The sequence below is a fragment of the Petaurus breviceps genome, unplaced genomic scaffold, assembly GCF_028583685.1.
Source record: "Petaurus breviceps papuanus isolate PSGF00001 unplaced genomic scaffold, PetGlider_PUasm1.0 90825, whole genome shotgun sequence".
NCBI classification, from domain to species: domain Eukaryota; kingdom Metazoa; phylum Chordata; class Mammalia; order Diprotodontia; family Petauridae; genus Petaurus; species Petaurus breviceps.
Window position 1 is genome coordinate 18,386,749 of NW_027187353.1, and position 25,482 is coordinate 18,412,230.

The following is a 25,482-nucleotide window of genomic DNA, read 5'->3' on the forward strand; positions in this document are numbered from 1 at the left end:
CTGGGGATCAAATCTGGGCTCAGATGCTTAGCACCACATCCAGAAATAACTGGCCATGTAACCTTGAGCAAGTTACTTAACCCCGATTGCTTTAAAAAAAAAGTGTAAAATGGTTTTTATAAATGAAATGAGAGCACTACAGGAAAAAATGTAAAAAGAAATGAGAGATATGGAAGAAAGACTAGAAACAAGAATTAACAACTTGACACAAGTGGTATGAAACCTTGCCCAAGCAACAAACTCCATGAAAATTAGAATGGACCAAACAGAAGTTAGTAATTCCACGAGCGAAGAAACATTCCAACAAAATCAAAAGACTAAAAATAGCAGAAGAAAATGTAAGTTATCTTATCGAAAAAACAACCTAGAAAACAGAGGAGAAAATTGTAAGAATCAATGGACTACTTGAAAGCTATGACCAAAAAAGAAATTAGATACCATATACCAAGAACTACATGAATAGTTACAAAATATTCTTTATATAAAGAAGGACAAACCTAAACAATTGGAGAAAAATTAATTTCACAAGGACAGACCAAGTCAATATAATGAAAATGACAACAGCACCAAATGTATTTCTTTATTTCATACCATACTAAACTACCAAAGGATTAACTCAGATAGAATACAAGACAGAATCTTGTATAGAAAATAAAAAATAAAAGACAAGATCAAGAATCTCCAGGGAAATCATGAAAAAATTAGAAGTGTGCCTAATACCTCATACACTGTATACCAAAATAAATTCCAAATGGGTAAATGATACAGACATATATGGCATGACCAATAATATGACCAATTGTTTGCATATTTATTACAAGGGTTTTACTCTTCTTTCTTTTTCAGTAGGGTTGGAGAGGAAGAAATAATAAGAAAAAGAAGGTGGATTTTTGTTCATTAAAACTTAGTTTTTTAAAGTCTATTAACAACAATTACTCATATTCCTATGCCCCTTTAAAGGTTTACAGACTGCTTTTATCACAGCCATCTCCATAAAACAGATAGCATAAATATTATTCCCCTTCTACAGATGAGGAAACTGAGGCACAAATCAGTAAAATGATTTGTCCATGATTTCAGAATTATAAAACATAAGGGCCAAGATTCAAACCCTAAAGTCTTCTTACTCTGAGTCTAGCCTAACTTTTAATAAGGTACTATCAAGGTTGTAAAACAACAAATGTTTACTGAGTACCTCCTAATGAAAACACTATGCTAAATGCGACAGGAGATAATCTCTCAAGAGTGAGTTTTCTGAAGTGTACAATGGAAATAATTATGAGACAAAGTCACTGTGACAACAGTGCTTTGTAGACACAATGACACACAAATGTAAACTCTGATGATGATGATGCTCCAGAAATTCCTCTGACAGTCTATGAAATGAAGAAATCTCTGGGTTTAAATACTTCCGGCAACAAAATGAATCTTCTGTTCAAGGACCAACCTAATTAAATACACAGACACATCATCCATCAGACAATAAGCATTTATTTATTTATTTATTGCCTTTTGGAGGGCAATCAGGGTTAAGTAACTTGCCCAAGGTTACACAGCCAATTTTTTTTGTGTGGGTGTTAAGTGTCTGAGGCCAGGGAACCGAACTCTGAACTCTGGTCCTCCTGACTCCGGGACTGGCGCTTTACTCATGCGCCACCAAGCTGCCCCCAACAATAAGCATTTATTAAGTGCCTAGTATGTTCCAGGCACTAACCTAAGTGTAGGGATATAAATAGGATAAAGAAAATCAGTCCCTGCTCTCAAGGAGTTTACAATCTAATGGGGGAAGACCACACATAAAAGGAAGTTAAAAAGGATTTGGGAAGAGTGAAAGAAGGAATGGATGGACTTCAAAGGAATACTGCCAGTTGGCCTGGGAGCCCTCTTTAAATGAAAGTGTTGGGAAGACCTCTTTGCTCTGGTCCCCAGCCCTCCAAACAGAGGGGCAGAAGGTATGAATATTAAGGCTGATGCAATCTGGAAGGATGATGAGTTCCTAATGATGAGGTTTCTGGGGAGAATAATAGAATCCAGTCTAAAGGAGAGTAGCCAATAGGAAAGAGATATAACCAGTAGGCTGGCCATTAGGCAATGAGTTAATTTTGCTATAGTTTTTCCCAGGCTTATACATTACTCCCCCTTCATGCAATCTGTGGTCAGTTCACATTAACCTTCTTGCTGCTTCTCACATACATGATTCCATCTACCATCCCAATATATGATTTAATTTAAATTTATTTTATTTTCAGTTCCCAATTATCTCCCTCCCCTTCCCCTTTCCCTACCCTTTGAGAAGGCAAGAAAAATAAAAGCCATTACAAATATGTATAGTCATGCAAAATTAATTCCTACATTAGCCATGTTTTTTAAAAAAGAGAGAAGAAAAAGAAAGAGTATATGCTTCAGTTTGCACTCAGAATGCATCCATTTTCTCTCTGGAGATGGAGAGTATTTTTCATTATAGGTCCTATGGAATTTTCTTGGATCATTGTATTGATCAGTCTTTGAGGGCTGATCAGCAATACAATATCACTGTTACTGTGCACAATGTTCTTCTGGTTCTGCTCACTTCACTTTGCATCACTTAATACAAGTCTTCCCAGATTTTTCTGAAACCATCCTATTCGTCATTTCTTAAAGCAAAATAACACTCCACCAAAATCATATACCACAACTTGTTCAGTCATTCCCTAACTGATGGGCATCCCTTCAGTTTCCAAGTTTTTGCTGCCATAAAAAGAGCTGTTATAAACATTTCTGTCCATATGGTCCTTTCCCTTTTTCTCTGATCTCTTTGGGGTACCAACCTAGTAGAAGTATTATGCACAAAGCTTTTTGGGTACAGTTCCAAACTGCTTTCCAGAATAATTAGACCAGTTCACAACTCCACCAACAGTACATTAACATGCCTGTTTTCCCACATCCTCTAGCATCTGTTATTTTCCATTTTTGTCATCCATTTTGTCAATGATGAGGTGGTACCTCAGAGATGCTTTAATTTTTACTTCTCTAATCATTAGTTATTTAGAGCATTTTTTCATATGGCTATTGATAGCTTGCATTTGCTCCTCTGAAAACTACCTACTGATATCCTTTGACCATTTATTAGTTGGGGAATGCCTCTTTTTTCTTGTAAGCTTGACTTAGTTTCCCTGGAAAAAAGTCTTTTATTAGAGAAACCTACCACTAAGAATTTTTCCCAGGATCCCACTTTTCTTTTCATTTAAGTCACTGATTTGGTTTCTGCAAAAACTTTTTAATTTTATATAATTAAAATTAATTATTCATTGAAATCTGTGATAGTAATGGAATATAAAGATTCCCCTGTATTGGCTTGGTTTTCAAACTGATTGTGTTAAAACCCAGAGCTTGTTAATCCCACCTGTGGGACGGACTTGTTGATGTGAAAAGAAAGTCTTGAACTGGGAGGAGCTGGTGACATAGATTTGGAGAGACACAAGAGAGAGGCAGAAGAACTTTTTGGAAGCAGCACCCTCGTGGAGGCAGAGAGAGACTGAGAGGATTGCTGAGGGTCACTTTGAATCGCCCTGGGCTTTTGAGACCTGCCCCTGGAGTTGCCAAGGACTGAGGAGACATGGCTGTTTTGCTGGTACTTTGTCTGTCTGTTTTGATGTTGTTTTGCCAGATTTGTCCACTGGTGAAAGACAGTCCTGTTGAAGAAGTCCTGGAACGTGGCTGTTGGCTAAGAGCTCCTGAGACTGTCCTGCAGACAGAGAGTGAATACTGTCCACTGGTAAAGGACAGTGCTGTTGTTGCAGGGGTCTGGGAACCTTTCTGTTGCTTCAGAAGCCCTGAGACTGTCCTGCAGACAGAGAGTGAATACTGTCCACTGGTGAAGGACAGTGCTGTTGTTGGAGGGGTCTGGGAGCCTTTCTGTTGGTTCAGAAGCCCTGAAGAAGGATTTTCTTGTTGTATGTTTACAGAAATCCTGGGAGAGGGTTTTGCTAATGTTTTCAGGGGTTCTAGGACTGTTCTGCAGACAGAGGATGAATTAATGAAGAGACTGGCAATTTATCTTGTGGCCTTGCTAAGCCTTGTCTCCCCAGGAACTAAGATTGCTGAGAATTTGCCTCTGTCAAGATGAAGAAAAGACCTCCATTTGGGTATTAAGTGCTGTGCTTAAACTTGATGTAACTCTGGGGTAGATTCAATTGTGATCCAGGGGTGGGGAACTTTTGACCTTTTTGTGTTCTATGGTTGAACAAATGAATGTACTTTACCTAGATTGGAAACTAATCTCCATTTGAGAAGAGGGGCTTTGTGGTGGACTAAATGAAGGTACAGCCTAGGGGTGGAGTAGTATTTAGACCAGGGACTTTGTAATTGATTGAATGATTGGAAGGTCCTGGGGTGGGGTAGTACTTGGAGATTATTTAATCACCCTTAGTAAATGCTGTATTTTGAATGATGTCATGTTTTGATCTTCTCTGTTCTTGGTTTGTCACTGAATAAAATGGAGAGCACCTATGCTGGTATTTTGAACCTTGGGAAGTTGCCTTTCCTTGGCATTACATTACAAAATCCAGTGAACCTCTCTCATTTTTGGTCATGAATCTTTCCCTATCCACAATTTTAACAAGTAATTTCTTCCATGCTCCACTAATTTCCTTATAAAGTCACCCTTATCCTGGTATATGTTGTGAGTGTTGGTCTATAGTTTCTGACATATTGCTCTCCAGTTTCCCTAATAATTTTTGTTGCCCCAATGACTATAATCTTTTCATTTTTCAAACACTAAGGTGCTGTGCTCATCTGCTTTTATATGTTATGCACTTAACTGGTTCCACTGATCAACTCCTCTTTTTCTTACTCAGTACCAAATTGTTTTGATGATTAAAGCTTTGTAGTATAATTTAAGATCTGGTACTAGTAAGTCCCCTTCTCCCACCCACCCCCAATTTTGTTGTTGTTGGTGATTCCCTTGATATTATTTTTTGTTCCTTAATATCTTTTCTAGTTCTATAAAAGAATTCTTTGGTAGCTTGACTAGTACAGAACTGAATAAGTACATAACTTTAGGTCGTACTGTTATTATTATATTGTTAATATTATATTGGCTCAGTCTGCTCAAGATCAATTAATATTTCTCCATTTGTTTAGATCTGTCTTTATTTGTGTGAAGTATTTTGTAATCATGTTCATGTAATTCCTGTGTGCCTTGGCAGGCTGACTCAGATATATTTCATACTGTCTGTAGTTATTTTAAAAAGAATTTTTCTTTCTCTTTCTGCTCTGTTTTGTTGTTAATATACAGAAATGTGGATGACTTGTGTGAGTTTATTTATATCCTGCAACTTTGCTGAAGTTGTTTCAATTAATTTTTTTTAGTTGACTTTCTGGGGTTCTCTAAGTAAATCATCATACCATGTGCCAAAAGTAAGACTTTTGTCTCTTTGCCTATACTTATCCCTTTAATTTTTTTTCTTTATTGCTACAGCTAGAACTTTGAGTACAGTATTTAATAGTAATGATGATAATGGACATCCATGCTTCATTTCAATATTACTGAAAAAGCTATTTATTCCCATTAGAGATAATGCTTGCTCTTGGATTTAGATAGAAGCTAATTATTTTAAGAAAAGTTCCATTTGTTTCTACGCTCCCTGTTGTTTTTCACAGGAAATTGGTATTGCATTTTGTCAATAGCTTTTTCTGCTTCTATTGAAATGATCACATGATTTTTGTTCATTTTGCTATTAATGGACATCCCAGTAAGTTTGCTTCCTCCATGACTGGAATGTATCCCCTCCTCAACTACAACTGCTACAATTTCTAGTTTCCTCAAAGTTCGATTCAAATGTCACATTTTACATGAGGTCTTTCTTTATCCTCTGAGCAACTAATAAGTTCTTCCCAAAATTACCTGGTACTTATTTTGCATATATTTACATATGTACATACTGTTTCTCCCTATAAAATTTTTGTAAACCTCTTGAGAGAATATCATTTTTGTCTGTATCTAGAGTGCTTAGTACAGTGTCTGGAACAAAGTAGTCACTAAATAAATGTTTGTTGATTTATCGAGGCAAGCGATGAAACAAACAAAAAAAATTGGCCTCATGTGTGGTCCCCTCTTGTGTCCAAAGTGATGATGATGGAGAAGCAAAAAAGAAAGCAGAAGATGATAAGACTCCAATAGTTTTTATATTGTTAGCATTAACTTAATCTGGAACCCCCAAAGTGAGACCTCTGTCCAATGTTCTAAATTAGAAGAACTGAAGGAGCTTAGTCTTTACATTCTCCCTATAAATGGAACCAGAAGGGGAAGATGAAGGGAGTAAGCCGGCTCTGTGCCAAGCACTATGTTAAGCACTTCAAAGATATTATCTCATTTGATCCATAAGATATATAAAAATATATTAAAAAGTTGCAATTAAATTAGAAGTAATTTTCAGACTTTCCTTGGAGAGGTCAACAAAGGAGCTGGAGCTTATGGGGTTAAGTTTTATCATGAGCCCAGAGGCAATAAGAAACATTTCAGGGACACTAGGTAATCTTGTCTCATAATGCTCATGATGAATAGAAGCAAAAAGACAATTGTGAAGATAATTAAAGCTTAAGTCTCCAATATCTATTGCAAAGAATAAAGAGGTAGAAAAATTCTACACACACAGACACAAAGAAAAAAAAAACCTAGGAAATCAACAAAAACTGCTAGGAAAAGGCAAGTAAGTCAAGCAAGCAAGTATTTATTAAGCACCTAGTGTATGCCAAGCCCTGGGCTAGGCTCCGAAGAAACAGAAAAGCAAAGAGTCCCTGTCCTCAAGGAGCTCACACTCCAACAGAAGAGGCATATTCAAGCAGATACATACAAATGAAACACACCGCAGCTACTGACATCAGAAGGGTGATAGCTTGACTTTCAAGTGAATTGGGTTCAAGTGAGGCAGAAGGTAGTCTCACAGGGAAGGAACTAAGGATTAGGAAAGGCTCTTTACAGAGGGTCCAACCGTAGCTGGGATTTGATAGATGTCAGGGTAGCCAGAAGGAGAGGGCTCCAAGAATAGAGAGGGCACTTGGGGAAACTCCTCAGGCCCCGGAGATGGAACACAGCGTATGAGGAACACCAAGGGAACTAATGTCATGCAATCACAGAGTAAACGGAAGGGGGTACGGTGTTAGAAGACTGGAAAGGGGGGAATGTAGAGATGTGGGGTATCAGGGTGTGGACACAAGGCATGAAGGGCTTTACAAGCCAAGCAGAGGATGGCATACTTGACCCAAGAAGTGCCAGGGCACCACTGGAGCTCAATGAACAGGGGCATGTGGAGAGGGGTGTGGGACGTACACAGGTCAATTTGACAGCTGCGTGGAGGACTGACAGTAGAAGAGAAAAACGTGAGGCAAGGAGAACAACCAGCAAGTTCCTGCAATAGTCCAGGCCTCCAGCAGGATTGGCCCTGTCAGAAGAGAACATACAAGAAATGATTTGAAGATTCAAGTTAAGAAAAAAGGAAAGGACTTGACAAATGATTGGATCTGGAGAGTGAGAGAGGGCTGTGAGCCTGGGGGACTGAATGGATGGCAACAGAGTAACAGTTACTCAACAGTAAAAAGAACTTGGGAAGAGGGAAAGGTTTAGAGTTAAAGAGAATGAGTTTTGTTTTGGACGTGCTGAGTTTAAGGTGTTGGAAAACAGGTTTAGAGACAGGCATGTGTAAGACATAGGGATGAAAGAAGAAATTTCAAGTGTGAATCACAAGTCACGTGAATAACTCAACAAGCATTTCTCAAGGCCTCCTCTGTGCCAGGAACTGAGCTGAGTGCTAAGCACACAAAGAGCCAGTCTGACTGAAGTGGACTACATGAAGGGGACTGATATATAATAAAGTTGCCAAGGTTAACTGGAGCCAGGCTGTCCAGGGATTTAAATGCCAAACAGAGGCATATGTATTTGATCCTAGAGGTAAGAGGGAGTCACTGGAATTTATTAACAGAGAAGAATGTGGTCAGACCTGTGCTTTAGAAACATCACTTTGAGGTGTGAGGATGATGGACTGGACAGGGTGAGCCTGGAAGCAAGGAAACTAAAGAGAAAGCTATTGCAACAGTGCAGGTGAGAAGTACTGAGGGTCTGCACTAGGCTGGTGGCCCTGTGAATGGGGAGAGGGGGATGAACACAAGAGAGGGCGTGGACAAAGAACCAATGGAAACAATGGCTTAGGTCTGGAAGTGAGATTGAGTGAGCAGTCAGAGACAGCTCCAAGATTGCAAATCTGGGTGATGAGAAGAAATGCAGTGTCCTTGACAGAAATGGGGAAGTCTGGCAGTGAGGAGATCTGTTCTAGAAAGGCTGACTTTTAGATGCCTGTTAACCATTCATTTCAAACTGTCCTTGACTCCTGGAACCAGCTCTCAAGGGCTTGCAAGAGTTCACTGTTAAATGGTCAGTGTGAGCATTTACACCTTGGAAATGGACAAGTGCTACAAAGCACTGCTAGATTTATTGGTTTTTGATTGTCTAGACTGAGTAAAGTGAAAGAAAAAATGCTAATAATGCAGATTAAACCTAAAAGTATGCTCAGTCCATTTTCCCTCTAGACAACCTGGTCATTAAACATATACCAGCACGTCCTACTATGCTACAAACACCACTTGAGCTCAGCAAGGGAGCAACAGAATGGGCAGGGAATGAAGTCTTCACCAGAGGAGAAGCCAATAATGACAATAAGGTTTGCAAAGTGCTTCGTCTCCATCATCTCGTTGGAGCCTCACAACACCTCTGCCGACAGGCTTCTGGTGACACTGAGCTTGGACTGAAGGGAAAGACAAGTGCAAATATCATCCCCACAGAATCCACAGAACCCAATGGCAGGACCTATGAGATGGCCTTGGGCACACTCCCACTTAGATATAGCTGATGATCAAAGGGATAGAGAGGGAAAAACACTAGATCTGGAGACAAAGGAACTGGTTTCAAATCCCAGCTCTGCTACTTATTCCCTGGGTGACCTTGGGCAAGTCACTTGAGCTCTGAGCCTCAGCTATAAAATGAAGGGGCTGGAGCTAGAGCAGCTAGCCTGCTGTACTGTAATGCCAAGGAACGGCAACTTCCCAAGGTATTAAAATACCAGCATAGGTGCTCTCCATTTTATTCAGTGACCAACCAAGAACAGAGAAGATCAAAACATGACATCATTCCAAATACAGCATTTACTAAATGTGATTAAATAATCTCCAAGGACTACCCCACCCCAGGACCTTCCAATCATTCAATCAATTACAAAGTCTCTGTTCTAAATACTTCTCCACCCCTAGGCTACACCTTCATTAAGTCCACCACAAAGCCCCTCTTCTCAAATGGAGATTAGTTTCCAAACATAAGTAAAATACATTAATTTGCTCAACCATAGAACACAAAAAGGTCAAAAGTTCCCCACCCCTGGATCACAATTGAATCTACCCCAGAGTTACATCAAGTTTAAGCTCAGCACTTAATACCCAAATGGAGGTCTTTTCTTCATCCTGACACTAGGCAAGTTCTCAGCAATCTTAGTTCCTGGGGAGACAAGGCTTAGCAAGGCCACAAGATACATTGCCAATCCCTTCATGAATTTATCCTCTGTCTGTAGAACAGTCCTAGAACCCCTGAACACATTAGCAAAGCCCTCTCCCAGGATTTCTGTAAACATACAACAAGAAAATCCTTCTTCAGGGCTTCTGAACCAACAGAAAGGCTCCCAGACCCCTCCAACAACAGCACTGTCCTTCACCAGTGGACAGTATTCACTCTGTCTGCAGGACAGTCTCCAGACCCCTGCAACAACAGCACTGTCCTTCACCAGTGGACAGTATTCACTCTCTGTCTGCAGGACAGTCTCAGGGCTTCTTAGCCAAAAGCCAGGTTCCAGGACTTCTTCAACAACAGGACTGTCTTTCACCAGTGGACAAATCTGGCAAAAGAACATCAAAACACACAGACAAAGTACCAGCAAAACAGCCATGTCTCCTCAGTCCTTGGCAGCTCAGGGGGCAGGTCTCAAAAGTCCAGGGCAATTCAAAGCAGCCACCAGCAATTCTCTTAGCCTCTCTCTCTCCACGAGGTGCTGCTTCCAAAAAGAAGTTCCTCTGCCTCTCTCTTGTCTCTCCAAATCTACGTCACCAGCTCCTCCCAGTTCAGGACTTTCTTTTCACATCAAAAAGTCCATCCCACAGGTGGGATTAACAAGCTCTGGGTTTTAACACAATCAATTTGAAAACCAAGCCAATACAGGGGAATCTTTAATTGCCATTACTATCACACCTGCAAAGACCCTTCTGTCTCTAAATCTGTACTCCTTGGATCCCATCATCCAGCAAAAGAGACTGAAGAGCAACTGAACATGTAGGAAAGAAGGAGCGAATGAATAAAAAAAAAGAAAATGTTCTCATTATATGCTTGTCAAGTGCTAAACACTGGGGATACAAACAGGGATACAAAAAGCAAACTGATCCTGATACAGCTTCCCCTCTAACTGACAGAGACAAGACATATGAGAGAGGGCAGCTACAGGCAAAGCCAGGCGCAGGAAGGCCTCCTGAGGGGCATGACAGGCCTGGAGGTCTGGAGGGGCAGTTCACAGTGCTTGGGGAGACGATGCCCGGGCACACACAGTCCTGGTAGCTCTCCATTTCACCAGAAAGGTTTTAGGTAGTGAGGCCCAGCTCATCCACACGCTTGTATTATTACTGGCTTCTCTGTGTTCGTTTTAATTTCTCTCTTTCTCCAAGAAACTATAAGCTCTCTGGGGGTCTTGGCATCTCTAGTCTAGCTCCCACTACAGGGCCTAGCACGTGGCCAGGGCTTAGAAAGGGCTTTCTGAATCAATCACAACTCGTTTGTGACTCATGAAATAATTACTGTGGCACATACACACACTGTAGCAGCAAGCACCCCAAGCGTCCTCAGGGTTTGCAGCTACCACAAGTTCTTGGATCTGCTTTGTTAAAGGAAAGCAACTCAAAATGGGTTAACAAGCTTACTTTAATCAGTCAGACATATATCATTTACCTTGTTCAGGGGAAAAAGGTCAGCACCCCGAACTTCAAAGCATACAGGCAGAATTATCAAGACAGAAACAGATCAAGTAGACAGATTTCCAAACTGTCCAACCATTACATCCATACCCAGTCAACATCTGGGTTTCCACATCTGGGTTTTTCAAAGCCGGGGGACTCTCAACAACGGCTTCCCAGAATTCAGATCAAATCACAGAACACTTCTCAAAGTGAGTCCCAAAACAAAGCTACACATCAGGGCTTATATAGCCTTCTCCTGGCTCAGAGAATGTAACAACCTAATTGACTCACTGGCCAATCAAGAAGTATCTACTGAAAAACAAGCCTCCCACCCCAGGCTTCAGGTGCACTTTAGCCTAGGGGCAGGGAAGATCGTCCAAATTTGCATTCCCATTACACACACACACTCATTACCTAACGGCCAATACTCAACCCTTATGAGCCCCTCTAAACTTGGCTAGGCTAGTCCTTGGACAAAAGACCCAAAATCTGTATCTGGCCCATGTTGGATGCCCTTCCAATTTGGTGAGAGAGGCTGTGGTCAACTTAGCTTCTCAAACCCAGGAGTTACCGAATAATCGTATTTCTCTCTGTCTCCCTCCCTCTCATTCTCTTTAATCTCATTAGCTCACAGAGATCTAAACAGCATCTCTCTTAAGACAATACCCAGATCCATTAGGGCCATCTCCGGTTGTTCTGGAAATGGCCAACACAGTTCTTTCTTTCTTTCTTTCCTTCCTTCCTTCTTTTTTTTCTTTCTTTCTTCCTTCCTTCCTTTCTTTTTTTGTCCATCTCCTCTGTCCACATAGGGTATCATACCCTTACCTGCAGGTGCTCTGTCCAAAGGAATGCAAATTTTGATCCCTGAAATCTTTTTTATTTTAAAGACCATGCCTTAAACCCAAATCACTCTGGCTGAACAAATCGTAGTTTATTAATATATTGGAATATTATTGTGCTGTAAGAAACTACAAAAGAATACAAACATAAGATATAAAATGTAAATGTAATACAAATGTAAGAAACAATTTCAGAGAATCCTGGGAATTATGAAGGTAACACAAAGTAAAGTATACAGAATTGGGAGATTAATTTAACATAAGGACAACATTGTAAAAAAAAAAAACCAAACCCCAAAACTTTGAAACATTTAAGATTCTGATCAAAGAATGGCCAATCATCTATTCCAGAGGACCTATAATGAAACATATTACACATCTCTTGATAAGACAGGTGAGGAACACAAGGAATAGAGATATACATTTCTGGGCATGACCACCGTGTGGCTTCATTTTGTTTGGCTATGCTAATGAGGAGGTGGGGGGGGGGGGTGTTGCATTGTTTCCCTCTTGCTTTCTCTTGGTGGGGGCAGGTTTTCTAAGAGATTTTAACAACAGTGATCCAGAAAAAAAGGGGCCCAATGTAGCAATTTTAATGCACAGAAGTTGAAAAAAGGAAGCTGTCAAGCAGAACAGTTTTGAAAATAACATGTATAAATGATATATAGAGATATAGATATATACATTTTTAAAGCAAATTATATGAAATGGTTTCATATAGGACCCACATTTTGTCTTATGTTGTGTATGCAGAATTGCTCCTTTTTGATGTTTAAGTTCAGAATAAAAAATAAAACTAATTTTTTAAAGAAGAATTTTGCAAAAATACAAAGAACAAATCTGACCCAAAGAAGAGAAACAAGAAGATACTTCTACCCACTGTTTTGCAGAAGTGGGAGTAGCCCATAGGTGCGGAAAACTGTATAGTTATATTTTTTTATATATTGATTTTTTAATTTTTTCCCTTCTCTTTTTAAAAAAAAATTCTTTATCATTATAAGGGATGGCTCCCTGGGGAGGAATACAGGGGGAAATTTAGTTGGTATGAAAAAGTCAATAAAAATATATTTTAAAAAATATTAACTCCTAGTGCATCCTTATTACCTGTAGAGTCAAATACAAATCCCACTGTTTGGCATTTAAGGTCCTTCACAAGCTAGGTTACCTTTCTGGGCTTACTATGTGTGCCTCACTCCCTTGTGCACATACTCTGGACTAGTCACAATAACCTTCTTCTTCATCTCCACAAACAACACACTATCTCCAGCCTCAGTGACTCTGCACAGGCTGTGTGCCCCATACCCAGAATGCACTTCTTCTTTCCTTCTCTAAGAATTCCTGGTTTTCTTCAGAGTTCCATAAAAGCACATCTGACATGAGGGCTCTCCAGATTCTTTCCTCCCCCAGGCTGCTGGTCTCGTCATGACATCCAATACGTACAGGTATTCTGTAGCATACACATACCCTGTCTTACCCCACTGGGGCCAATGCCTTGAAGGCAGGCCCCTAGTCCATATCCATCTTTGTATCCCCAGCAGCTGACACTGAGGAGGGGTTTCATCAGTACTCGATTGACTGACTGCTAGAGAATTAAAAGGATGTTTCCAATGCACACCTTCTAAATGCACATTTTTTTGATACCTACCATCATCATCTTTGTTTTCCAGGGGAACACTCCAGGCAATCAGATTTCTCGCAGTGCGACCCTCTTCTGCCACGATTCTCCTCACTTTGTCATGGCTATTGGAACGCTGAAAGGAAGCCTAAATACAAGGAAAAATGATCAGGTCACTTCAGGTCACTTCAGGTCAATACAGGCATTTGACAGTCTATACGTTTTCTCAAAAGAGAGACCATAAAACTTTACTGGGAAACAGTAGAAATTAAGAAACAGCTTCTAATGTCAGTCCTCCTGCTAACAAGCTCCATAATCTTCTGCAAAAGGCAATTCTAAAATTCTAAGCTGATTCAAAGTTTGGTTATACTTTTTTTAAGGAAATGCCATTTCATTATTTTACAGGAATATACAAACTAAAGTGAGAAAAGTGTCAAAAGGTAAATAATTCATTTCAGCCCCCTTAAGAAACAACAGAAAGTAAGCACCCCCACAAAGGCAAGTACTGCTTTTCATCTTTTCATTCTGTCCTTAGCACCTAGAGCCTTTCACATAATACATGCTTAAGAAATACTGCAATTGATCTGAGTAAATATAATCAGTAATGGTATTAAGCAAAACTACATTTTTCCATATAAAAAATAAGTGCTGCTTAAAAGGAAGTATATTTAACATCCTAAACATTTCCCTATAACCATTAGATTTCTTTTCATTTTCTCCTTATTACTAATGTCTACTTTGGCCCAGCATGATGCCCCAAAAGTCCTGGAACAGTTTTAAGTTTTAATAGCTTAAATTAAGCTTCATATAGTTTAAAAGCTATATTAATATATAAATTAAAATGTATATAGTTTTATTAAAAACCTGAAACTGCTTAAAACTACTCCAAGACTTTAGGAACCCCTGTATTAATGCCTACTTGAAGACTGAACTGACAAATTCTAGGGAGCTGCCTGAGTTACAAAAAGGTCAGTGAAATGATTGGTCCAGGGACACATGGGTCACAGGTGTGATTTGGAATCTAGTCTTCCTGACTCAAAGTCCAGCACAATTCATTACTGGTGTCTCATGTATGTGTATGCACAGCAAAAAGAGATGTAGATAAAGCTATTTAGATGTATATATATACAAAATTAGTGGAATCATTAATAACTGTCTTAACATTATCATAGATTAATCATGGGATTTAGAACAGAAAAGGACTTTATAGGTGAGTCAATCTATAACCTCAAATTTACAGATGAGGAAACTGAGGCCTGGAGAGGTTAAGGGAATTGCCCAAAGTCACAAAAATAAACGAACGGCAGCATCAATATTTGAACTCATCATCTGACTCCAAATTCAGGACTTTTTCCATTATACCACACAGCCTCATATTTAAACCATCCTCTAACTTTTATACCTGAAATCACTACAGACATTTTGCATACAATTTGCTGTATAAATACTATTTAAAATAAAGTGTACCATCCCCTCATGTGCACAGCAACCCACTGCCAAATAGGACATTTTAAAATAAATAAATGTGAAACTTGAAATGACAGCGCCATCAAAAAGTTTTATTTGACTTTTCACAAAAACCCTGATTCTGCTTTGCCACAAGGTATTTTTTACTCTAGAATGGCCCTGTTTTGTTGCAGTAGCAATGGTGGAGACCACTCTGGCAAAGGCTGCCAAATAATTCCCTACTAGACTCTGGTCATAATTGCATCCCACTAACACATCCCCTGGAAACAGGGATCTTACTAGTCTATCTTTTGAATCCTAAGGAATGCAGGGAGGAGGCAACAAAAGTACCACTTTGAAGACCCAATGGGACCCAAAGTACAGGGGTGGCTAGCTCAGTGGATGCAGACTACGTCCAAGCAAGGAGATTTTCTTGGTCTTCTGGAAATAGAACAGAAAAGGTCAAAGGCCAAGGCAGATCAGGATTCTTGGGCCCCTCTCCTATACAGGAAATTAAGTATTAAGAGGAAAATAAATCCCTGCATTCTGATGGCATGGAACTCAAAAGTCTGACTAAAGCAACTTTCAGTTTGAGGAGAAATTTTCCAATGCTTTACTTCAAACCAAAAGCATTTTTCCAAAGTGTGAAAAAGGTCCTTTATCCATCTCAGAATGAGAGTTCTTTAGAAGTCCTTAGAAATAGTCTGTAATGTTAAACAGTTAAAAATTAAGTGACCTTCATAATATCTAATCTACTGAGCTAGAAAGTAACTAATAATGCCTGCAATGCACACAGAGGAAAAACAGAGGATTTGCTTCTATCTATACTTTTTTTTTCCCTTTTTGTTTGGAGGGAGATTGGGGTAAGTGACTTGCCCAAGGTCACATGGCTAAGTGTCTGAGGCCGGATTTGTACTCAGATCCTCCTGACTCCAGGGCCGGTGCTCTATTCACTTTGCCATCTAGCTGCCCCTATCTATACTTCTGAACTATCTTTACTTTGCAGTTTACAATTGGTTGAAAAGTATCATGGTCCACTTTTTCCATAATGAATGGAGCACACATATAGTAATTAGAACATAATGAAGAAGGGGTGGCTAGGTGGCACAGTGAATAGAGCACCAGCCCTGGAGTCAGGAGGACCTGAGTTCAAATCCGGCCTCACACACTTAACACAAAAACTAGCCATGTGACCTTGAGCAAGTCACTTAACCCCAACTGCCTTCCAAAAAGCAAAAAAAAAAACCATAATGAAGAGGCTCCCAGAGATAAGATGTATCTGATTTTACAAAACAGATGTGTTCCTGAAAGCATGAATGTAAATAAAGCATTTTAAATGCAGAAGAGGGAAATGCTATACTTGTCTATAATTTTTTTTTTTTTTGGAAAATGAAAAACACTTTTGTAAACAGAAATAATCCCTCTAATTCATATTTCGAGACTCTGATTTCCATCTCAGTTTTCTCAATGCAGGTCACACTCATATACATCTAAAGAAACCAAGTTATAAAGACTACAAATAATTATCACCATACATAACTTCAGTGAATAATTATACTAAAACATTATACTAAACCTATCAAGAAATTATTCAAGTAACTAGCTACTAAAAGCTTAACAAAGTTAGAAAAAAGTACAAATTTGTGGATCTAGTCAACTGAAAACATGAATTCAACATACAAGAAAACTATAAATGAAAACTTTTAGAGAATACTTTACTATTATTATTAATCTGCTATATAATTTTAATGTTTTCTATCAAAATCCATTTTTTAAACTTCTATAATAAAGAAATTTCCTGGAATAAAAGGTTCCATAATAGCTTACAAAACAAAATATGGAAACTATAAATCAACAAATATTTATGTGGTATCTATTCTGTAAAAGTCTCTCTTTGTAAGATATACAAATATAAAACCTGGAGTGCCTAGGTGGTGCAGTGAATAGAGCACTGGCCCTGGAATCAGGAGGACCTGAGTTCAAATCTGGCCTCAGACCCTTAACACTTACTAGCTGTGTGAACTTGGGCAAGTCACTTAACCCCAACTGCCCTGCCTTCCCCACTCCAAAAATAAAAAACAAAAAAACAAATATAAAACCTGATGCCTGCCCTATAGGAACCTACAATCCAACTGGGGAGATAGAGCATAAACATGTAAAAACATAAACAACATAAGAGTTATATAATAATGAACACAATATAAGAGACATCAACAAGTATTTCATGATTAATTGCTAAGTGCGTATGTGAGTGGACTATGAATATTTTAAGTTCAGAAGAGAGTAAAAAGTAGGCTTCAGCCAGGTGTGGTAGGCTATGTATATACTCCCTACTGCTAAGAAGAGTGAAACTAGCAGATTGCTTGAGCTCAGGAGTTCTGAGCTACAGTAGGACTAAAGCCAATTGGGTATCCATCCATACTAAGTCCTACACCAATATGGTGAACCCACAAGAAGTAGAAGGCCACCATACTGCCTTAGAAGGGAAGAAGTAGCTTAGGTTAGAAAAATTAAGCATGTTAAAGCTTCCATACCGATTATTATTGGGATCCACATTGTGAGTGGCTACTGTACTTCCACACTGAGAGATAAGCAGACCTAGTCTATCCTGTTCTAACTTCACCTCCTGACCCCCATCCCCAGCAGAAAAGAGGGCCATGTGGCCTGAGTCAGCTTTACGGAGGGGCTTGAGCTTGGCCCAGAAGTATTAGGGAAGCTTCAAGTATAGGAAGGATTTGACTAAAAGGAGAAGTAATGGAATTTCACATAAAGGAAATGCCATTATCCATAATTAAATGAAAGAAATAACTAGAATAGGTATATACTACCTCCACTAGGAAAACATGGCATGTAAAATAACCTTATTCTATCACATATTCTACTATGTGCCCTTTGCTTAAATTCCAAACGTCAGAAAATTAAAATAAACATGTAAAACTATTCCACATAAGTGTAACTTCCATGGAACAATTATGTCAAGTCTGTTGCATTTGGAAAACATCCCTTCCAATCCCAGATTTCAGAAATGTATAAATTGTGACCATTTCTGCTGACCTCTATCTTCTTTCCAGTCACACACATCCCTTGATTACTTTATCTTCCATCCCCACAAGCTAATAGCTTACTCTTGTTAGGAGGTTCATATTCTACCTCTTCAGTCAGCCAGTCAGATAAAACATTTATTAAGCACCTACTCTGTGCCAAGCACTGAGCTAAGTGCTAGGTGTACAAAGCAAGGTATGAGAACGTCCTTGATCTCAAGGAGCTCCCAGTCTAATAGGGGAAGACAACATACAGATCACTTTCCACAAAAAATTATATACAGGATGAACTGGCCATAATTAACCAAGGGAAGGCACTAGAACTAAGGGGAACTGAAAAAGGTCTCTTATAGAATGGGGAAGCCAGTAGGTAGGGCATTGCAGGTAGGAGGGACAGCCACTGAAAACGCCCTGTCAGGAGACAGTGTCTTGTTTGAGGAACACCAAGAAGTCAGTGTCACTACAAGCACAGAGCACACAGGACTGGGGGTGTTTTGAGGTGTAAAAAGGCTGAAAAATTTGGGGGGAGGATGTTAGAGAGGACTTTAAACATGAAACTGAAAGAGGAAAGGAACTGGAAGCACCTATCATAGACAGTCTACTTAAAAAGTTTAGCCACAAAAAGGAAGAAAGATATGGGATAACAGCCAATGGGGGCAGGTAGATCAAGAGAGCTTTTTGAAGCTAGGCGAGACATGGGCATGTCTGTAGGCAGTCAGGACTCAGCTATAGGCAGGGAGGGATTGAAGATAAGTAAGAGTGGGGGGGATGACAGAGAAGATGCAACGGGATAGGATAGATTGGGCAGGGGTGAAGGAGAAGACAGCAGAAGACATCTGGGTGATGTGAGAGAAGGGAAAAGAGGGAACTGTCTATAAATGACCAATGTTTTTTAAATGTAAGATCAGGTTTGAGAAAGGATAAAAAAAAAGTTTAAGAATCAATGTATGAGCTAATTAGGAAGGTATAAAAAGAATGACCTTGATGTCATGAAGGCCCAGTTAAAGAGATGTAACTTGTAGGGAAACCAGTCACTATGCTTTAGTGATTTTCTACAGTTTTGTTCAGCAACCTATGTAATAGGACTGAAAGTGGTAGATAGTGGGGGTGAGCCAGGGCTGAGGCTTACCAGAGAAAGATCTGTGATATGATAAGGGGGGACTCTAAGGGCTCAAGAGAACAGAACTGGTTTATCAAGGGGGTCTAGACAAAGAAGTGGGGAGAGTGCAAGGGTGATGACCCAGGAAAGAAAGGAGTAGTGACAAAAAGCAGGGCCTGGGGTTGCAAGGCAGAGGAAAAGGCAGAAAAGCAATAGATTGTTGTTGCTAGTCAGTCATTTTAAGCTGTGTCCAACTCTTTATGAACCTATCTGGGGTTTTCTTGGCAAAGATATTAGAGTGGTTTGCCATTTTCTTCAGAGGATTTTAACAGATGAGGAAACTGAGGCAACTAAGTGACTTGTCCAAGGTCACACAGCTAGTATCTGAGGACAAATTTGAACTCTGGTCTTCCTGACTCCAGGCCTGGCACTCTATCTCCTGCACCACCTAGTTGCCCCTGCAGTAGTCTGGAATCAGATAGAGGTGTGTACATGGAGACAATACATGTGGGTAACAGCAAGATCAAAGGTTTAACCATCTTTGTGTGTGGCTAAGATGGGATGGTGGAACAGCTCAAGTGAAGTGAATAAACTGAGAAACTCGGGTATCTGAAGGGCCATCCATACATGTAAGTGTCCTATATAAAGGCTGGAGTTGAGGGGCAAAAGACTTTGAGCCTGATGCTGAATTCACTAAGGAAGGAAGAGGAATGACCCAGAGGTCGGCAGATAGCAGCTCCCAGAATCCTGACTAGGTGATAGACAGGGACTGAGAGAACCTCCAAGGAGGAGAGGTTACGGAATGGTGGGGCGGGGGGGAGACTAGAAGTGGCAACAGAGAACAAGAAACAGTCGCCTTCCCCACCATGACTGGAGGGAAACAGTGCAAGTGCTGTCAGAGCTGACAGGGAAACCAGGGACCGTGCCATCAGAAGGGAGATGGCTCACTGAGAATCTGAAGGGGAATGAAGAGAGGACAGAAAAGATGTAGACGAAATCAAGCTTGCTGACTTTAGAAAGCTCAATGGAAGATAACTAGAGGGTAAGGGGGGACAAGGGAAAGGGCACTGGGAGACTGGGGAAGAGGTTTGAAAGGATGGGGAGAAGGTTGAGAAGGCAAGGAGGGAAGCAGGAATAAGGCTGAGAACCCAGAGGGAGTGGGTCAGCATACCATTCAAGGACACTTTGGGGCTAGGAACAGAGAAGCAAAAGGACTCAGGTATAGCGCCAGCCAGGTGAGGACCTGGCCAGAAGCCAGAGGAAGAACACTGGGGAGCAGACATGTGGAGGATGGTCAGAGGTACAGGGGAGGACGGGATACCTGCAGGCTGAGGGCAGGCACATGATACCCAAGCTTCTATTGATGGAAGGCAGACATGGGCAGGGCACAAGAGCGGATGGGCAGAAAGGGGCAAAGGTCTCTGCTCTTATGCACAAGATCTCAAGCCAAGTCCCTGGCAGCACTGGTGGTTTCTCCTTAGTAGTGCATACATTCTGATGCATCCACTAAGAGGGATTTTTTTTGGGGGGGAGGGAGAGGAAGATTGCAGAGGTCTTAGTGAGGAGGAGCAAAGAGAGGGGGAGAGGGAGAAGGAGAAGGAAAAGAGGGGAGAGAGGGGAAGGAAAGGAGGGAGGAGGAGGGAGAGGGAGGGGTAGAGAGAGTTATAAAGAGAGACAGAGAGAGAGCTCCTGTATAGTACTATAAAGTTATCAAAGGTGTTTTTTGGGGAATGCAGATTTCTTTCAAAATTCTTTACATTTACTTAAAACAAGTCAGCATAGAGGGCAGCTACGTGGCACAGTGAATACAGCACCAGCCCTGGAGTCAGGAGGACCTGAGTTCAAATCCAGCCTCAGACGCTTAACACAAAAACTGTGGTCTTGGGCAAATCACTTAACCCCAATTGCCCTCCAAAAAGCAAAAAACAAAAACGAAAACAAGTCAGCACTGCAGAAGTGCCGAGACATTTGGCCTCAGGGTAGAATCCTCTCAGGGACACAGGGAGCTCAGGTGAGGCAAGGAGTGTTTAGAGCTGAAGGAATGGTATTACTCCCCTTTCCCCAAAGCATGATATACACGAGGCTGGAGACTCAGAGCTTTTCTCATCCCTGGAACCTGAAGCTTCTGGTACTTGATGGGAGGTTTTTTTTCCTCTTCCATTAGGAAGCAGATGACCAGGCAAAAGACCTGGAAGCGATGAAATGGCATTTTCTGCCCTTACCTCAAAGTCTGGTGTAAGATGGAAGGGCAGTTCTCACTTCCCCTGGGAATAAAGACCCCTCCTTAGTGGTCTAAGACTCCTCTAACCGGAAGTGATCCCTCACTCATTTAACTCATTGCAATTTTCCATTCTTTGTATGTACTTATGTTCTAAGTATATTTATCTGTTAACATGTCTCATCTCATCTGACTAGGCTAGAATCTCCTTAAAGGCAGAGAATGTTTCTTATCTCTCTATATCCCCCAGTGAACTACATACAGGAGACACTTAATGTTTGTTGAAGGAAACAATTACTCTGCCCTTAACTTGCATGTCCAATCTGTACCCATTTACCAAACTACTTGGGCTTTCCTACTGTCTGTCTACAGTTACTGACGATCTAATGCTACCCTGTGGCATCTCAGTTCTAAACTAACTACCTCCTGGGTCAACTGAGGTCTGACACTGACCAGGAATTCTTACTAATCTATGCTGACTTCTACCTACCAATCACACAGTCTATATAAATATCCTGGTTATATGGCTTAAGAACTCCTAGACAGTTTAAGAAAGGGTTGGATAAGTCTACGTAGGTGAAGTGGATAATAATTTGCTTCAACTTTCCACTTGTTACCAGATGGAACCCACTGTCTAATAATTAGAAAAACTTTACACCCAAAAATCTTACGCCCAATGACATAACTGGCTGGGTTATGACCAGTGACCCAACTTTAAGTTGTTGCCCCAAAGTCAGCTCGATGGCGCAGTGTGTACAGTGCCAGACCTGGAGTCAGAAAGTTCAAGCCAGACACTAACTAGCTGTGTGGCTCTGGGCAAGTCACTTAAACTTGATTTATCTCAGTTTCCTTATCAGTAAAATGGGGATAATAAGAGCACCTCCCTCCCAGGATTGTTGTGAAGATCAAATGAGATGATTATCACAACGGCTTATTTGTCCCAGGGCCAGGCACCTAGCAAGCACTATATAAATGTTGTTGTTGTTATTACTGAAAACTCACCTTCATACCTTCAAATCCTTAGCTCATTACATTGAACCATTTCTTTTTCCATGCATGGAAAAAAATATTAAAACAAAAAGCTACTGGCAGTTTATATTTTTTAATAAAAAGTTACAATTGTTGTAATCTACATTTTCTTTCATTCCTATTTCCAGCATTTTATATGCAGTAACATTACAGCTATTGGTTTTATCACAATGTTTGAATAGCAACTGTTTCATAATATAAATCCCTCTTTTATTTAAAGTCCACACACATATTGTGTGGACTTATTTCAGCAGCACATTCATAAATCCTGTCATTTTTAATAATCTAGTTCTTGTAAAAATGTCAGGAACATCTGAGGCATTACAGTTTTAAGCAGTTTTGTCTGTGTGCAGCAAGATCTGAAATGCGATAAATGAGTTTGAGAAACTATAGATCATTTTGGCTATTTGTAACAATAATATTTTCCCCTGAGGTCTTCTTTCAGGACACCTAAAAAAAAAAAATTAAAAAAAAAAAAAAAAAAAAAAAAAAACCTGTGTATTTTTATACAAAGCCAAAGTGTGCCATCTAGTGCCAGGCAGAGAACTTACAGCCCACGCATAAGGTTTTCCAACAAGATATACAGTTACCAATATATTTCGCAGTGAAATTTTTGATGTTATATTACAGCACACAACTTAAAGAATTTTCTATACATTTCTGAGAATGTATTTGAATTGCAGACTGTACTTATTTCTACATTTCCTCTTCATCCCTCCAGGTGAATAGGGTTTCATATAGTCTTGAAAGAGTAATATGTTTTGATGGCTCATGTTCAAATTCATATCTTTACTTCTCTGTAACATTTCCAGTTTGTCACAAAAACCTTAAAATTACCTGCACTGCAGGATATAAAATAAACCCACATAAATCCTCGGCATTCCTATATATTTCCAATGAAATTCAACAGCAAGAGATAGAAAGAGAAATCCCATTTAAAGTTACTGTAGACATTATAAAATATTTGGGAATCTACCTGCCAAAACAAACCCAGGACCTATATGATCACAACTACAAAACACTTTTCACACAAATAAAGTCAAATCTAACTAATTGGAAAAATATCAATTGCTCATGGCTAGGTCGAGCTAATATAATAAAAATGACAATTTTACCTAAATTAAATTATATATTTAGTGCCATACCAATTAATTTACCAAAAAAACTACTTCATAGAGCTAGAAAAAATAGTAACAAAATTCATTTGGAAGAATAAATGGTCCAGAATATCAAGGGAATTAATGAAAAGAAATGCTAGGGAAGGTGGACTAGCTATACCAGATTTCAATCTGTATTAATAAAGCAGCACTGGCTGAGGAATAGAGGAGTGGATCAATGGAATAGATTAGGCACACAAGATTCAGAAGTCAACAATTATAGTAATCTATTGTTTGATAAACCCCAAGACCCTGGTTTTTGGGATAAGAACTCACTATTTGACAAAAACTGCTGGGAAAACTGGAATATAGTATGGCAGAAACTGGGCATAGACCATTATCTAAAACCATATACCAAAATCAAGTCTATATGGGTACATGATCTAGGTATATAGGTTAATACTGTAAGCAGTATCATAAAACAAGGAATAGTTTACCTGTCAGATTTGTGGAAAGGGGAAGACTTTATGACTAAACAAGAATTAGAGAACATTATAAAATGTAAAATGGGTAATTTTGACTACATGAAATTGAAAAGCTTCTGTACAAACAAAGGCAATGTAACCAAGATTAAGAGGGAGGTGGGAAATTGGGAAAGAATCTTTACAACCTATGTCTCTGACAAAGGACTTATTTCTAAAATATACAGAAAATTGAGTCAAATTTATAAGACTACAAGTCATTCCCCAATTGATAAATGGTCAAAGGATATGAACAGGCAATTTTCAGAGAAAGAAATTAAAGATATCTATAAGCACATGAAGAAATGCTCTAAAACACTATTGATTAGTGAAATGCAAATCAAAACAACTCTGAGGTACCACATCTCACCAGTCAGATTGGCTAACATGACAAAACAGGAAAATGACAAATGCTGGAGAGGATGTGGGCAAATTGGAACACTAACGCATTGCTGGTGGAGTTGTAAACTGATCCAGCCTTTCTGGAGAGCAATCTGGAATTATGCCCAAAGGGCTATAAATAATTTCATACCCTTTGACCCAGCAATACCACTCCTAGGGTTATATCCCAAAGAGATCAATTAGAAGTGGGAGGAAGACCCATATGTACAAAAATGTTTATAGCAGCTCTTTTTGTGGTGGCAAAGAATTGGAAATTAAGGGGGTGCCCATCAATTGGGGCATGGCTGAACAAGTTGTGGTATATGCATGTTATGGAATACTATTGTGCTATTAGAAACGAGGAGCAGACGGTCTTCATATTTACCTGGACAGACTTATACAAACTGATGCTGAGTGAGAAGAATAGAACCAGGAGAAATTTGTACATAATTACAGACACAACATATGTGTTATGACCAACTTTGATAGACTGGACTCTTCTCAGCAATGCAGTGATGTAAGTAAATCCAAAAGACTCATGATGGAGAGAAATATGTGCATGCAGAGAAAGAACTAGAAAGAACTGAGTTTATATACAGGTGGAAGCAAAATACCTGATCTTTTTCCTTCTCTTGTTTGATTTTATGTCCTCTTTACCATTTTTCATTCCATCTGATACAATCCATCTTTATAACCTGACTAATGTATAATGTGAAAGTATTTACAGATCCTACACTTGACTATATGCCGCCATGGGGGGGGAGAGAAGGGAGGGGGACAAAATGTGAAACTCAAGGAATTGTGGAATTGAATCCTGTAAACTAAAAGGAAACAAATTAATTTTTTAAAAATTTACCTGCACTGCTTAAATATCAGGTGCAATTTTACAGCTCAAATTTCTAGTTTTTACACATATTACCATTCCTGTGACATCACAATAGCAACAATGTGTAGTAGATACGTTTGACCACATTAAGATTCCTTTTATTCCTATAGTTCACAGTGTTTTTAATGAGTGCTGCATATTGTTAAAGGCTTTTTCTGCTTCTACTGATACAAATATGATATCATAACCTACATTTATATTTTTTAATCATTTTCCTAAGATAGTAGGAATCCTTACATTCATGAAACAAAAATGTAACCTGGTCATAGTGATTGTTTTTAATATGTTGCT

The 25,482-nt window shown here is 39.5% G+C and overlaps 1 protein-coding gene across 1 annotated transcript in view; it reads right to left on the reverse strand.

Moving 5' to 3' along the window:
* The window catches only part of SCAPER (S-phase cyclin A associated protein in the ER), a 405,066-nt gene that overhangs the window by 363,488 nt on the left and 16,096 nt on the right, over positions 1 to 25,482 (reverse strand). Inside the window, exon 3 of the mRNA XM_069071423.1 lies at positions 13,504 to 13,621. Within this exon, the coding sequence (XP_068927524.1) occupies positions 13,504 to 13,621 (118 nt within the window). The remainder of the gene's footprint in view (positions 1 to 13,503; positions 13,622 to 25,482) is intronic.